Source organism: Copadichromis virginalis, linkage group LG2 (assembly GCF_057382275.1).
Source record: "Copadichromis virginalis isolate Kocher_CV1m ecotype Utaka linkage group LG2, C_Virginalis_male_GT1.1, whole genome shotgun sequence".
NCBI lineage: Eukaryota > Metazoa > Chordata > Actinopteri > Cichliformes > Cichlidae > Copadichromis > Copadichromis virginalis.
Window position 1 is genome coordinate 35,143,370 of NC_140619.1, and position 11,566 is coordinate 35,154,935.

Below are 11,566 nucleotides of genomic sequence, written 5' to 3' on the forward strand. Positions count from 1 at the left end.
CCAGCACATCCCTGATGCTGGGTGTCTGTATAATAGTGTGTTTTTCGTGCCCAGGTGAAACACTGCTCTTTTGTAAGGGAGCCGACTCCTCCATCTTCCCCCGAGTCAAACAGGAGGAAGTTGAAAAGATACGCATGCATGTGGAGCGTAATGCAACAGTACGTGGTGGAAAACATCTCGTTTTCCTAAATTTCCAACTGTTGGAATGATTTCATTGCATAACATTTTGGCTTTTATAACATCAGCTGCTATTTTACTGTTTAGGATGGTTACCGGACACTGTGTGTGGCCTACAAACATCTTACTGCTGAGGAGTATGACCAGGTAGATTCAGGATTAAGGGAAGCTAGACTGGCTCTGCAGGACAGAGAGGAGAAGCTCATGGCTGTTTACAACCAAGTGGAGACTGGAATGAATCTAATTGGAGCTACTGCTGTTGAAGATCGGTGGGTGCTCACACAAAATGTATAACTGTGATGCTCTTAATTGTGAAACTGCTGTGTTGAAACCCCAAATATGTTGATTCTGTTCATCTGGACGTAGTTTTTCGTGTTGAAACCTGCTGAATATCCTTAAATCCACATACTTGTGCTGTTCTTGCCCCTTAATAAACATCAGTGCCAAAAGGAAGAGGAGTGAGTGCAAAAGCACAAAAAGGAGTGCAAAAGCCTGTGATGAGCATATCACCAAGCCTTGTCTGGACTTGCTCTTTGTTATGTTGCTGCAATGAGTTAATTCCTCCCTTTGGGGATGTTTTAAATGTCATCAACTGTCACTTTTTTCACCATGTATGACTTTGGCTTTCTATTTTCATCTGATTAGTTTGATATCAGCTAAAAGCCCTTCTTTTTAGAGCGTTTTAATTTAAGCTCACACTGCCATCTTGTGGTTAAGTTGTGACCTACAATCAAAGATTCCAGCTTTTAAAAATAGACTGCATAAATTGCAAAAGTTTAGGTCTAAAACACATGCATTGCCTATAACAAAGGAAGTAAACATATTCCTGAATCACCATTTATTCATCATTTAATACACAAACACTCACACTTTTAAAGGACCACGCCTTCCCAAACCATTATGACATGAAATTTGGTAATTTAGCTTAGCTTTTTTTTTGTTTTGGTTTTTTTTAAACACATGTATATAAACTATACATAATTGTAGGCATTCTTGCTGCTAGTAGTCATAATGATCCTTTTCTATTTATTATTCTACAGTCTTCAAGAGGAGGCAGCAGAGACTATGGAGGCTCTGCAGGGAGCAGGTATTAAAGTGTGGGTCTTAACAGGAGACAAGATGGAGACGGCCAAATCCACCTGCTATGCTTGCAGATTGTTCAAGAGGAACACAGAGCTGTTGGAGCTAACAGTGCGTACTCTAGAGTCTCCAGGAAAAAGGCGTGAGGACCGACTGCATGACCTCTTGCTCGAGTACCACAAGAAAACTGTACAGGATGCACCACCAGCAAAGACACGTGTTGCCAGGTTGGCACCTTAGATTACAAAAGCCTGTGTGCTATGTACTGACATTATTCTGATTTTTATTTATTTTTTTGGCTTTTTATTAGGGGGTTGTGGGGCAATAGTTTAAAAAAAAAACAAAAACATTAGTAACAATTAAACTATTTTGTCTACTCTGTATTGCAGGAATTGGTCCAGCCAGGATTATGGTTTTATAGTAGATGGAGCCACTCTGTCGATGGTGCTCAACTCATCCTCTGAAAACAACTTACATGACTATAAGGACCTATTTCTACAGATATGTCAAAACTGCACATCTGTGCTCTGCTGCCGCATGGCTCCCTTACAAAAGGCACAGGTCAGAACAGTGATTTAATAAGCTGAGAAATAAAACTGAATTGATTTCTTTCACAGTGAAAGATTATTTCTGATTTTATTCAGCTGTTGTGCCTCTGTATCAATCTATCTATAGATAGTTAAAATGGTGAAGAACTCCAAAGGCAGCCCAATCACCCTTTCCATTGGAGATGGAGCCAATGATGTCAGCATGATTTTGGAAGCTCATGTAGGCATTGGTAAGAAATGTGACGATGTGATGCTGAAGCTGATTTAGCCATCTTTAATTACTCTTCTATGTGTAGTGGAGTGCAGAAATGTGTAATTTGTTTTGGGCCTTGGTGTTTCAGGCATTAAGGGGAAAGAGGGTCGACAGGCGGTGAGGAACAGTGATTATGCCATCCCCAAACTGAAGCACCTCAAGAAACTTTTGTTGGGACATGGGCATCTCTACTATGTTCGCATTGCACACCTGGTGCAGTATTTCTTTTATAAGGTAAGTGGAGATTCTGTGTCCAGGAGCACTAGGAGCACCCACTAGAGCCTGACAGATATATTGTTTGACTGATATTAGCTTTTTGCTGATATGTCAGTATCAGCATAACATGACCATAATATGGGTCTCAATGTTTTCCACCAGTTGTAACTTCCCCTTTGTGAAAACACATGTTTGGAATGCTACAAACACAACGATCAGGTGCTCAGAGTGTAAATGACTAATCAGCATCTTGATTTGGAAATAAAACAAGCTAATGTTTAACCTGCATGGTTACATTTTGTCAGATAAAAAAGGTTTGTGATATATGTGGGCATTTCGTGTGCCTGAATGAAAAGAAATATTGACCCATACATTGGATTTGTAAATCAGTAAATACCAGTTTCAATCTTAAAAATCCTATATTGGTCAACATCTAGTACCCACCAAAAGCCATTTGGTATCTTTACACTGGTGCAGTGGTTAGCACTGTCACCTCACAACAAGAAGATTCTGTGTTTGGATCCACTGGCTGACTGGAGTTTGCATGTTCTCCCTGCTTGTGCGTGGCCTCTCACTGTATACATTGGCTTTCCCACAATCTAAATTGGCAGGTGTGAACGTGAGCACGAGTGATTGTCTCTTTTTGTCAGTCTAGCCATAGACCGACAACCTTTAGCTCCACCGCAATCCTGAATCCTTGATAAGCAGAAGGAAATGGATGGATACACACACGCTCATACACATATAGTCTTACATGCGAGACTGATTTTTTTAGGTTGAACTCTGTATGACCCTGTTTTCATTCTCTGTTCGCCTGCAGAATCTTTGCTTCATCTTACCACAGTTTTTGTACCAGTTCTTCTGCGGCTGTTCCCAGCAAGTAAGTATATCTAATTGAGGTTCAAAGACATTCTGAACATGAAAGGAAGTAGTGTTTCCTAAAATCACACCTCTGTGTGCTCCCGATTGCTCAGCTCTTGTCCTCACAATCCCCTTTCCTCACTGTCCCTGGGATGTATGCACTTTGTTATCGTCATACAATATAAATAGGCAAAACTGTGCCACCACGAATACACCATGACACAATATGGATATTTTGGAATCCTGGTGGCATTTGTTTGTTTTCCTAGTCTTAGAAAAAAAATTTAAATAGGGGAAAAATCTTATGGAAATTCTTTTGAGCACAAGGATTAATTTTATTATTCTTATGACATCTGTCATCCTTTTTAAGATCACCGAGTGATTATATTTTTGTGTGAAAGGTGAAGGTGATTTTCTTTTCTTTTGTTGTTGTTTTTTTTTTTTTTTTTGGTTTCCCCATCATGCCACTGGTCTCTGATATAGATCTTTCACAAGCACATGAAAGATGTATATAAGCTTGCTCATGACGTGCTCTGTGCTCAAGTTATGGTTGTGTGTATGAGTTGTGTCCTCTCTGTGATATTAACCCCTCCTCCTCCTTACCAACCCTTCCCTCGTCAACCTTTCCTCCTGCTCCCATCCTCCCCAGCCCCTGTATGATGCGGCCTATCTGACGATGTACAACATCTGCTTCACCTCTATGCCCATCCTGGCTTACAGTCTTTTCGAACAGCATATTTCCATTGAGATGCTCCTGGAAAATGCTACCCTCTACAGGTAAACTGGGATATAAAAGTAGATGTGCTTGTTATGTTCTGTCCTTTCATCAAAAATCCCACAGTAATGGAGATTAGGAGATTCTTTTCTTAGGTTTTAAATCTAGACTTGGAAGGATTTCTGTGTCTGTGCAACACTTCACTAGTTAAAGAATTGGTAACACTATCCGGAGACTAATGTGTTTATTTTGAATTTAGGTACAGAATTATATTGTATACTTTTACTATACAATACAATATTGTTACTAAATAAAGTCCTGGTTTGGGTTCAGGCGTAATTTAAAAGTAAAAAAAAGTAAAAATAAATATTTAATGAACAGGTTACAAAGTTCTTCTGGTGAAGTTGAGTTAACTAATTTTGATGGTAGCTCATTTGTATTTACACAGTAACTTTTTTGGCCACCATTAATATGTTATATAATGGTGTTGTCCTTTTGTGTGATAAACAGGAAATGTTACACAAAGACACAGTAAGTAAATAAATTTGTTAATTTTCCTCTTTCAAATCTTTAGACAAATCGGTAAGAATGCCATGTTACGGTGGGGACCATTTCTCTACTGGACATTACTGGGAGTCTTCCACGGCTTGGTCTTCTTCTTTGGTGTTTGGTTTTTGTTCAGCAACCCAGCCCTGCAGGATAATGGCCAGGTTTGATTTAAATCCACTTCTAAACAGGTTTCATATCTACAGTCTCCTAACTACAACTGCTGATTGTTTTATTGTTTTGACTCTAGGCTTTTGGGAACTGGTCATATGGAACGATTGTATTCACCATCCTTGTTTTCACTGTAACACTAAAGGTAAGCTCTACCCCTGTTTATTTTGACATTTATAAAACGTCTATCATTAGAGTGGACATATGAGTTTGAAGTAGATATTTTGTTAGTCATGTCTTTTGCAAAGTTCTTTTATATGTGTTTTAAAAGATCTCTTACTACTTTCTTTTCTCCAACATTCTAGTTGGCTCTGGATACACGGCACTGGACATGGATAAACCACTTTGTGATATGGGGTTCCCTGGCTTTCTATGTGTTTTTCAGCTTCTTCTGGGGAGGAGTAATATGGTTAGAATTCAACTGAGGATTAAAAAAAACAAAAAAACAAATCTTATTGTAGTCATTTTAGTTGGCCTTTTCATTCTAGTCAAACATGTATCTCCTCCAGACAGTATAAACTGAAGTGTCATCTCTCCCCCAGGCCTTTCCTGAGACAGCAACGGTTATACTTTGTGTTTGCCAACATGCTGAGCTCGGTGTCAGCCTGGCTGGTCATCATCGTGCTCATCCTGCTCAGCCTATTGCCAGAAATCCTCTACGTGGTGCTCCGCAAGCCCCGCGGCCCTTACGCTCGACAGGTAGTGCTATAACTCTCTCTCTCTGTCTCCCTCTCTCTTTTCTCCCCCTCTCTTTCTCTCTCTCCCTTCCCTTTATTCGTTCTTTTCTAATTATTATTTTTGCTAATGGTTATTTTTGTTGATGGAGCATATGTTTAATATATTTTAGGTTGAACTGATAGAGGTTTATGAAGTACTGTTCAGGGAAGGATTTAAATCAAGGAATTTTAATGCGATTGCTGATTGTAACATTTGCATGGCTTTGCTAACATAGAGCAATGCAGATCTTTACAGAGCTGTTTGCCTCTCTTCACACTTCCTTTGCTTTGGTGTTAGATCATTGGGAAGAAGATGGTGGGAGGGGTAAATTACATCTGACTTTATTCAGAAGTGGAAAAAAGACGTTTGAAAGCACAAATATCTGATCTATTACAGCCCTCTGCTGGCTATTTAAAGCATGACGTACATTATGCAGGTTTATATTAGGGGGTCGGTTAGCTTGTCATATATTACGTTGCACATGTTTGCCAAAAGCTATGAGAGTTTTAAGAGATATGTTTAATGAGAGAAGAAAGGGTTTGAAAAGAAACCTAAAAAAACAAGCCAACCACCCCCAAAACATATTTTGTGTACCAAGAGATAATTTTTTTAAGTGTCTGTGCATCTTTAAAATTATGCCTGTTGTTGAATTATTTCTGAAGGCTGTTTTTATTTAACTTCCACCAGAAGTCTGCCAGAGGCATATTTTGTCATTTCAGTGGGCTCTCTAATGTGTTTGCAAGCAGATGGAAATGATTGGTGGTATTCTTGCTCTTTTCTGTGGGTTTTTTGGTATTGTGTCTAGACTTGATTTTTATTCCTTTTTTGGATGGGGGAGAAGTAATAAACTGAATGAGAAGTTTTGCTCATATTTGTGGAGAGCCACATAACTTGCAGATTTGTACAATATTCAGGACTTGCGTATGTATGGTGCACATATTTTTATTTTTTAGGCTCATTTTTCACCTTTCCTACTTTTCCTAACTAGTGCTAATGCTTTGCTCTTTAACACACTCATAAGTATCTCACCCTCTTATTTCCTTCTCTCTTACTTCTCTGGACAATCCTCCCTAAAGATGAAACATCGCCTTCCTTCCTCTGGGACATCCACTATCTTCATGTTGTCACAGACCGCTAGCTCTCACAGCTTCTCATGGAGTGACTGAGGTCTCTTTTTCTTTGTCAGCTTTTATACTTCAGAATTTCTGTGTCTGTGCACCACTTGCCTGCTTCCTACTTCTGTGTCCTTCCTCTCCCACTGTTTCGACTCCTTTCTTCACCTATAATAACTCAGGCTGCTGTTTTGTAGATTTTAATAGTCCAATTTGCTTGGACAGATTAGGTCAGACATTTCAAATTTCTGATGTACTGTGTCACATATCAGGAATGCTATCCTTGGAAGGCACCATTTTAAACCTTGACTTGAGGGATTTTCTTTTTTGTGACACTGGGAAGAATGGCACGCTGCCATCTCTTCCAGCAGTGTGGAGTAGGACAGGTTGTCCATGCTAAAAACTTGCTGTTAGTCTGCCATGCTTGTCTGCCTAGTTGTATCAGTCAGTGTCTCCTCCCAGCTGCCTTTGCTGCTCCACTGCCTGCTGCCTTCGCATGTCCAGTCAGGTGGCTGCAGCACATCACAGCATCCAAACGTACCTGCATGAGGCCCAAATTCACAACCTCATCCTGGATCCTCAAGCCTGACAGTGTGTGTGTGTGTGTGTTTGTGTGAGTGTGCGTTTGTATATGTCTTAAGACATACTTATTTTGTGAAATTTGCAAGAATAGTAACCCTATATTATTTGAACCTATTAAAAAGTCGACTAAAGGGCTTCCAAAACGGATCATTCCTAGAAGGGTTGTCTAAAATGGCTCCTGGATTAATTTTCATTGTCTACATGTCTACTTTGAAGTCTTTCTGAATGTATTTAATTGTTCTTTGTTTATATATTTATGTCTGTGTGCAAAAGAGAGCACAAGATGGTGAGAAAGGCAAAGTATGTATGTGATTATCAGCGTAGTGTCGTCACTGGTGTCTCTTGCCTCACCCTTCTAGAAGAAGCTGGTTCAGTCAAGCGCAGGGGGCATCCAGTCACCCCGGTCGTCAGCCAGGCCCCTGCTCATGAGAACCTTTTCAGATGAGTCCAATACTGTCAGTTAAACAGGTACCAGCCAACTTTCAGGCCATTTAAGCCAATCAGTGATTTGCTCCCCCAGTCAACCAGTCCAGCAGCTCTCTCATCTCTAACTTTGAGTTTTAACAAGGAAATCAAAGACGGTAGCATAAAGGCCGCATTTATTTAGACTCTTTGTGTTCTTGTGTGTTGTGTTAGGCTCATATTGGCTGGCTGAAGAGATGCACTTTTCCCATGCCTCTTGTTTTGTTTAATCATTTCTATTAAACTGACCAAATGGTGCACTCACTTGATATGTGAAAGCATCCATTGACCTAATCTTTCAAAAGTTTTTTGTTTTTTTGTTTGTTTTTTTTGTGCAAGCTCGTGCTCCTTTCAGCCTCCCTTTCGATGCCCAGCTTGTATTTACCTTTCTGCATGCGCAGATGTGCTTTCAAATCCAAATTTTTATTTCAGCCTCTCGCATTTTTGGACCTTGTAAGAGTGTCTGTGTGTGAAGTGTCTGTGGTGGTTTCATCCTCTTTACCCAACAGTGTGAAACAGCAGGGCTGGCCTATGATTTTGGCCCCATTTTCTGAAATATATGTGCTGTTTGTAACAATGTGGTTTAATCATTTGTCGTGGTCACGGTCTTCTGTGTGTATATCCAAACCCTAATTGGTCGTGGCTGTCTGCTTACTGTTTTATATGTGAGTGCATTGCATGACTCGGTGCATGATGTGATGTTGGCATAAGCTCTGCCCAAATGCTACTTCATGACAGGGGGTAGACGAAAAAAAATACCAAACACAAAAAAATGTAAACACCGCGAATAATGAAAAGCAGCCATTGTGTTGTGATGTTGTGCTAAATATCCTTAGGTGTTTACATTTAGTTTTTGTCCACCCCCTGGATGAAGGACTGAATGTTGCACATATCCGTCACTATTGACCATCGTCTCTGGTTGCGCAATTTTAGAAAGAGACTGTATGACAGCTTGCAGAGTTTAACTCACATTTCTACTTTCCCTGTAGCCATCATTGGAATCCCTCCTACAAACATCAAGGTAAACAAAGAGTCAGCACTAACCTTCTGTATTTGCTTAGTGTCTCTGCTGAGCTTCAGAAATTCAGTAGACTTGGATCAAATCGGGATCATTTCCTTTATTAATTTCTTTTTTTAATCTGGTGGAGGAAACCGGTGGCATTGTAGTGACCTTCATGTTGTTAATCACTGCTTATTCATTTGGGGTGTGATTTCAAGGTGTCTCGTCCTTGTCCTCTTGTTGGTATGAACTTATGACGAAGACATCAGGTAACATCTGCTCACCCAATCCTTTTCAGATTGCAGCAGTAATGCCACTATCGTACAAGCATCTAAAGGAGCGCGACTAAAAGGCATCGAGGACTCATAACAGTCACGTCAACCTCATTCAGGGTCCCGTACCAAGGAAGAACGTCTGCCATCTGAAAGGAGGAGATGGAAAAAAATCAGAAGAAACGCGTTCGGTCCTTTGAGAGGGTTTAAAAGTCTTTTGACTTGTGTGTCTCCTTCTCCGTCCTTCGCTGTCCAACCTCAAAAAGCAGCCACCTCTCATGCATGCTTACAGAGCAGTGCTCTACATTCTTTTATACAGTATCTACTTAGACCCCAGGCATGAGTTTTCTTTCTTTTTTTTTTTTTTGTACCTTACTATAGAAGCGAATGCATACATGGCTGCCTTGTCAGTAGCTCTATTCATCTGCTGTTTTAACAAGCAGCTGAAATATCCACTTCAAGAATGCTAAATGTGCATGAAAGAAGGCTCAAAAGAACACAACTCCACCAACGTTTAGTCTCTGCATTCTACAAGCTTTTTTAATATATTATCAACAGTTTCAGAGGTTATTCTACTTTAGTGTTATTACACTTTTCAACTGTTAAGTTTTAAATTGTTTCAAATATTTTAGTAAACACACTCCTCAACGGATCCAAATCATTTGGGATGAAAAGTTACTGAATGTGATTTCAGCCCAGCTCAGATCAGCTTAACGACTGTTAAAGTGGTTTTCTGGTTGTAGATGTTTATTTGTATCTAGTAATGCCATTTATATTGAATACTAAGATATGAGGGGTCAGCAGAGGTCATCTCAACCCTCAGTCCAAAAACTGCGTGTGTTTATGTAAGGCTAAGAAATGCATTAGAGATTTTAAGGATATTCTGGCAATGAGACATTGCTTGGAGCGTCACCTCCAATATTCCAACCTCAGAGATAGTTCAAGAGAGTCAGATTTGAATGAGAAAGTTAATATATGTACAGTAGTATAGAGATATATTGTTAGCATCTGCTCGAAGCCAAAAACATGAACGCAATGCGATCAGAGTCTGTCCGCACTCACGTGCCCTAAAAGTGATGTTTTGTTGTATGGGTGTGACACAAGTGTAGGGCAAATGCACTGGGTGAGAATAGCCACAAATGCCTGTGTGTAATGTAAACCAGGATTACTTGAAACCTTACTGATGTAGTTCTGTTAGACATTTTCTGCACTATTAAGGAAACTGGTTTCTGCATTGTGTAGATGGTCACCAAGGCACATGAATATATGCCTGAGCGCACACACGCACATATCAGAGAAGAACATTACACGAACAGTAACCACCTTACACATAATGTCACACATGTACTAGAGCCTAAATGAGGTATTTGTATTCTTAGCCATTTACAAGTTTGCTTATTTTGTCTCAGTCAGGCTGAAGTTGGGGATTAAAGAAAACCAGCTTCATCGGAATAGTTAATGCCACTGTGAGACTCTACTCTCTGGAGTGGACCGTTCGGCCCCTTGTTTCTTCCTTTAACTTGTGTGTAGTGCTTCATACATTCCATTTAAACATAATTACATGATTTCAGACACTTTTGATGATGCTTTGGTTTGTTTCTTTTCCCCCCCTTTCTTTTCTTCACAAGTGTATATTGTGTACTTTGCATATTTATTAAGTAAATGTAATTTGACTCACAAATGTTATATTTTTTATTACTTTCAGTTTTAAATTGTGGAGCGTGTTCTGCTTTGTGTCATTTTAGTTGGCCTGTTTTACTACAGCTCTGTTGTGAGACTGTGCCAGTGTCATTAAATAGTCAATTTTATCTACACAAAGGCAGGCAGACCCTCCTCTGTGAAGACATTCAGCATCCCAAAAATTAGCCTCGGACCCAATGCCACTACTTTTTGTCTGGTGGTTTAACTGCAAGTTGAAGTTGAAAGCGATCATTGTTACTGATTATTTATGTTTAGATGCCAATCTGTATAGAATATGTCTTTATGATGATTTTAACTACTGCTTCGCTGATCTCTGCTCAAACATGCTGTGTATTAAATCTCCCTGACTGTAACCTAAATAGCTGTAAAAATAAAATTTAAAAAAATCATCTGCACAATGGCAAATGCAGCTGTTAGGCCTAAGGGACTTTAAGGATTTATATGGAAAGCAGGGGTTTTGTTTTGTTTTTGTTTTGTTTGGTCACCTAAAGACCTGTGCCAGAGATAACTGGATGTAAGATGATTCACAGAAGGGGCTGCCTGCTTTGTTACCAGATATAAACCTTTAAGTTACATATATATGGAAAAAAGAAATGCTATTTTCGAAGCTTAAAATGTGTTCAAATCTAATTTTGCCTGTCTAAATTAAAAGTAAAAAGAATGGATTGTATTTTTAATGCAACCTTTTTCCAGCCACTTTTTTTTATAAAATCAAAATGTTAAAAAAATAAGAAAAAAAAATAAGCACGAGAGGCTTTGTGGTTGCGGACCCTGTCTGTGAGGGGTGGAGGTGGGCACAGCAGCAGTTCTGCACAGCAGGGACATCTTGCCACCTCCAGCCTTTTGGGTCTCCAGCTTCAACACTCTAAACCTCCAAGCTGAATGTACCTCTTTGAAAAAAAAATTATATTAAAAACCAGATGTTGTTCTTTAATAAAGCAGAATGTTTTGAATATATACAAACTGCTTTGTGCTGCTTTGCACCACATGTTGTGTCAGCAGGTTTTGTCTGATGGAAGATCTGAATGTGTGTGCCTGAGAGGGGGGGGGCTGAGAGGCTAAGCTGGATCAGCTGAGTGACTGCTCTCCCACTGCTCCATGCATGGCCTCGGATTAAAAAAAACAAAACATTAAATCGCCGTCACTGTATAGG

At 39.6% G+C, this 11,566-nt stretch overlaps 1 protein-coding gene across 8 annotated transcripts in view; it reads left to right on the plus strand.

Annotated features, from left to right (window-relative positions):
* atp11c (ATPase phospholipid transporting 11C (ATP11C blood group)) overlaps window positions 1-10,436 on the plus strand; it is a 42,003-nt gene extending 31,567 nt beyond the window's left edge. For 2 of the 8 annotated variants that reach the window (XM_085432558.1, XM_085432594.1), the window contains exons 17-31: window positions 55-158; window positions 265-446; window positions 1,218-1,484; window positions 1,647-1,818; window positions 1,933-2,035; window positions 2,147-2,292; window positions 3,095-3,154; window positions 3,785-3,912; window positions 4,425-4,560; window positions 4,647-4,712; window positions 4,873-4,976; window positions 5,110-5,266; window positions 7,338-7,446; window positions 8,430-8,461; window positions 8,739-8,769. In XM_085432558.1, the coding sequence (XP_085288684.1) occupies window positions 55-158; window positions 265-446; window positions 1,218-1,484; window positions 1,647-1,818; window positions 1,933-2,035; window positions 2,147-2,292; window positions 3,095-3,154; window positions 3,785-3,912; window positions 4,425-4,560; window positions 4,647-4,712; window positions 4,873-4,976; window positions 5,110-5,266; window positions 7,338-7,442 (1,730 nt within the window). In that variant the 3' untranslated portion in view covers window positions 7,443-7,446; window positions 8,430-8,461; window positions 8,739-8,769. Of the gene's footprint in view, window positions 1-54; window positions 159-264; window positions 447-1,217; window positions 1,485-1,646; window positions 1,819-1,932; window positions 2,036-2,146; window positions 2,293-3,094; window positions 3,155-3,784; window positions 3,913-4,424; window positions 4,561-4,646; window positions 4,713-4,872; window positions 4,977-5,109; window positions 5,267-6,360; window positions 6,452-7,337; window positions 7,447-8,429; window positions 8,462-8,738 lie in introns of those variants that run through there. The other 6 variants (XM_085432582.1, XM_085432575.1, XM_085432608.1 and 3 more) reach the window with 6 other exon arrangements.
* Window positions 10,437-11,566: the final 1,130 nt, after the last annotated feature.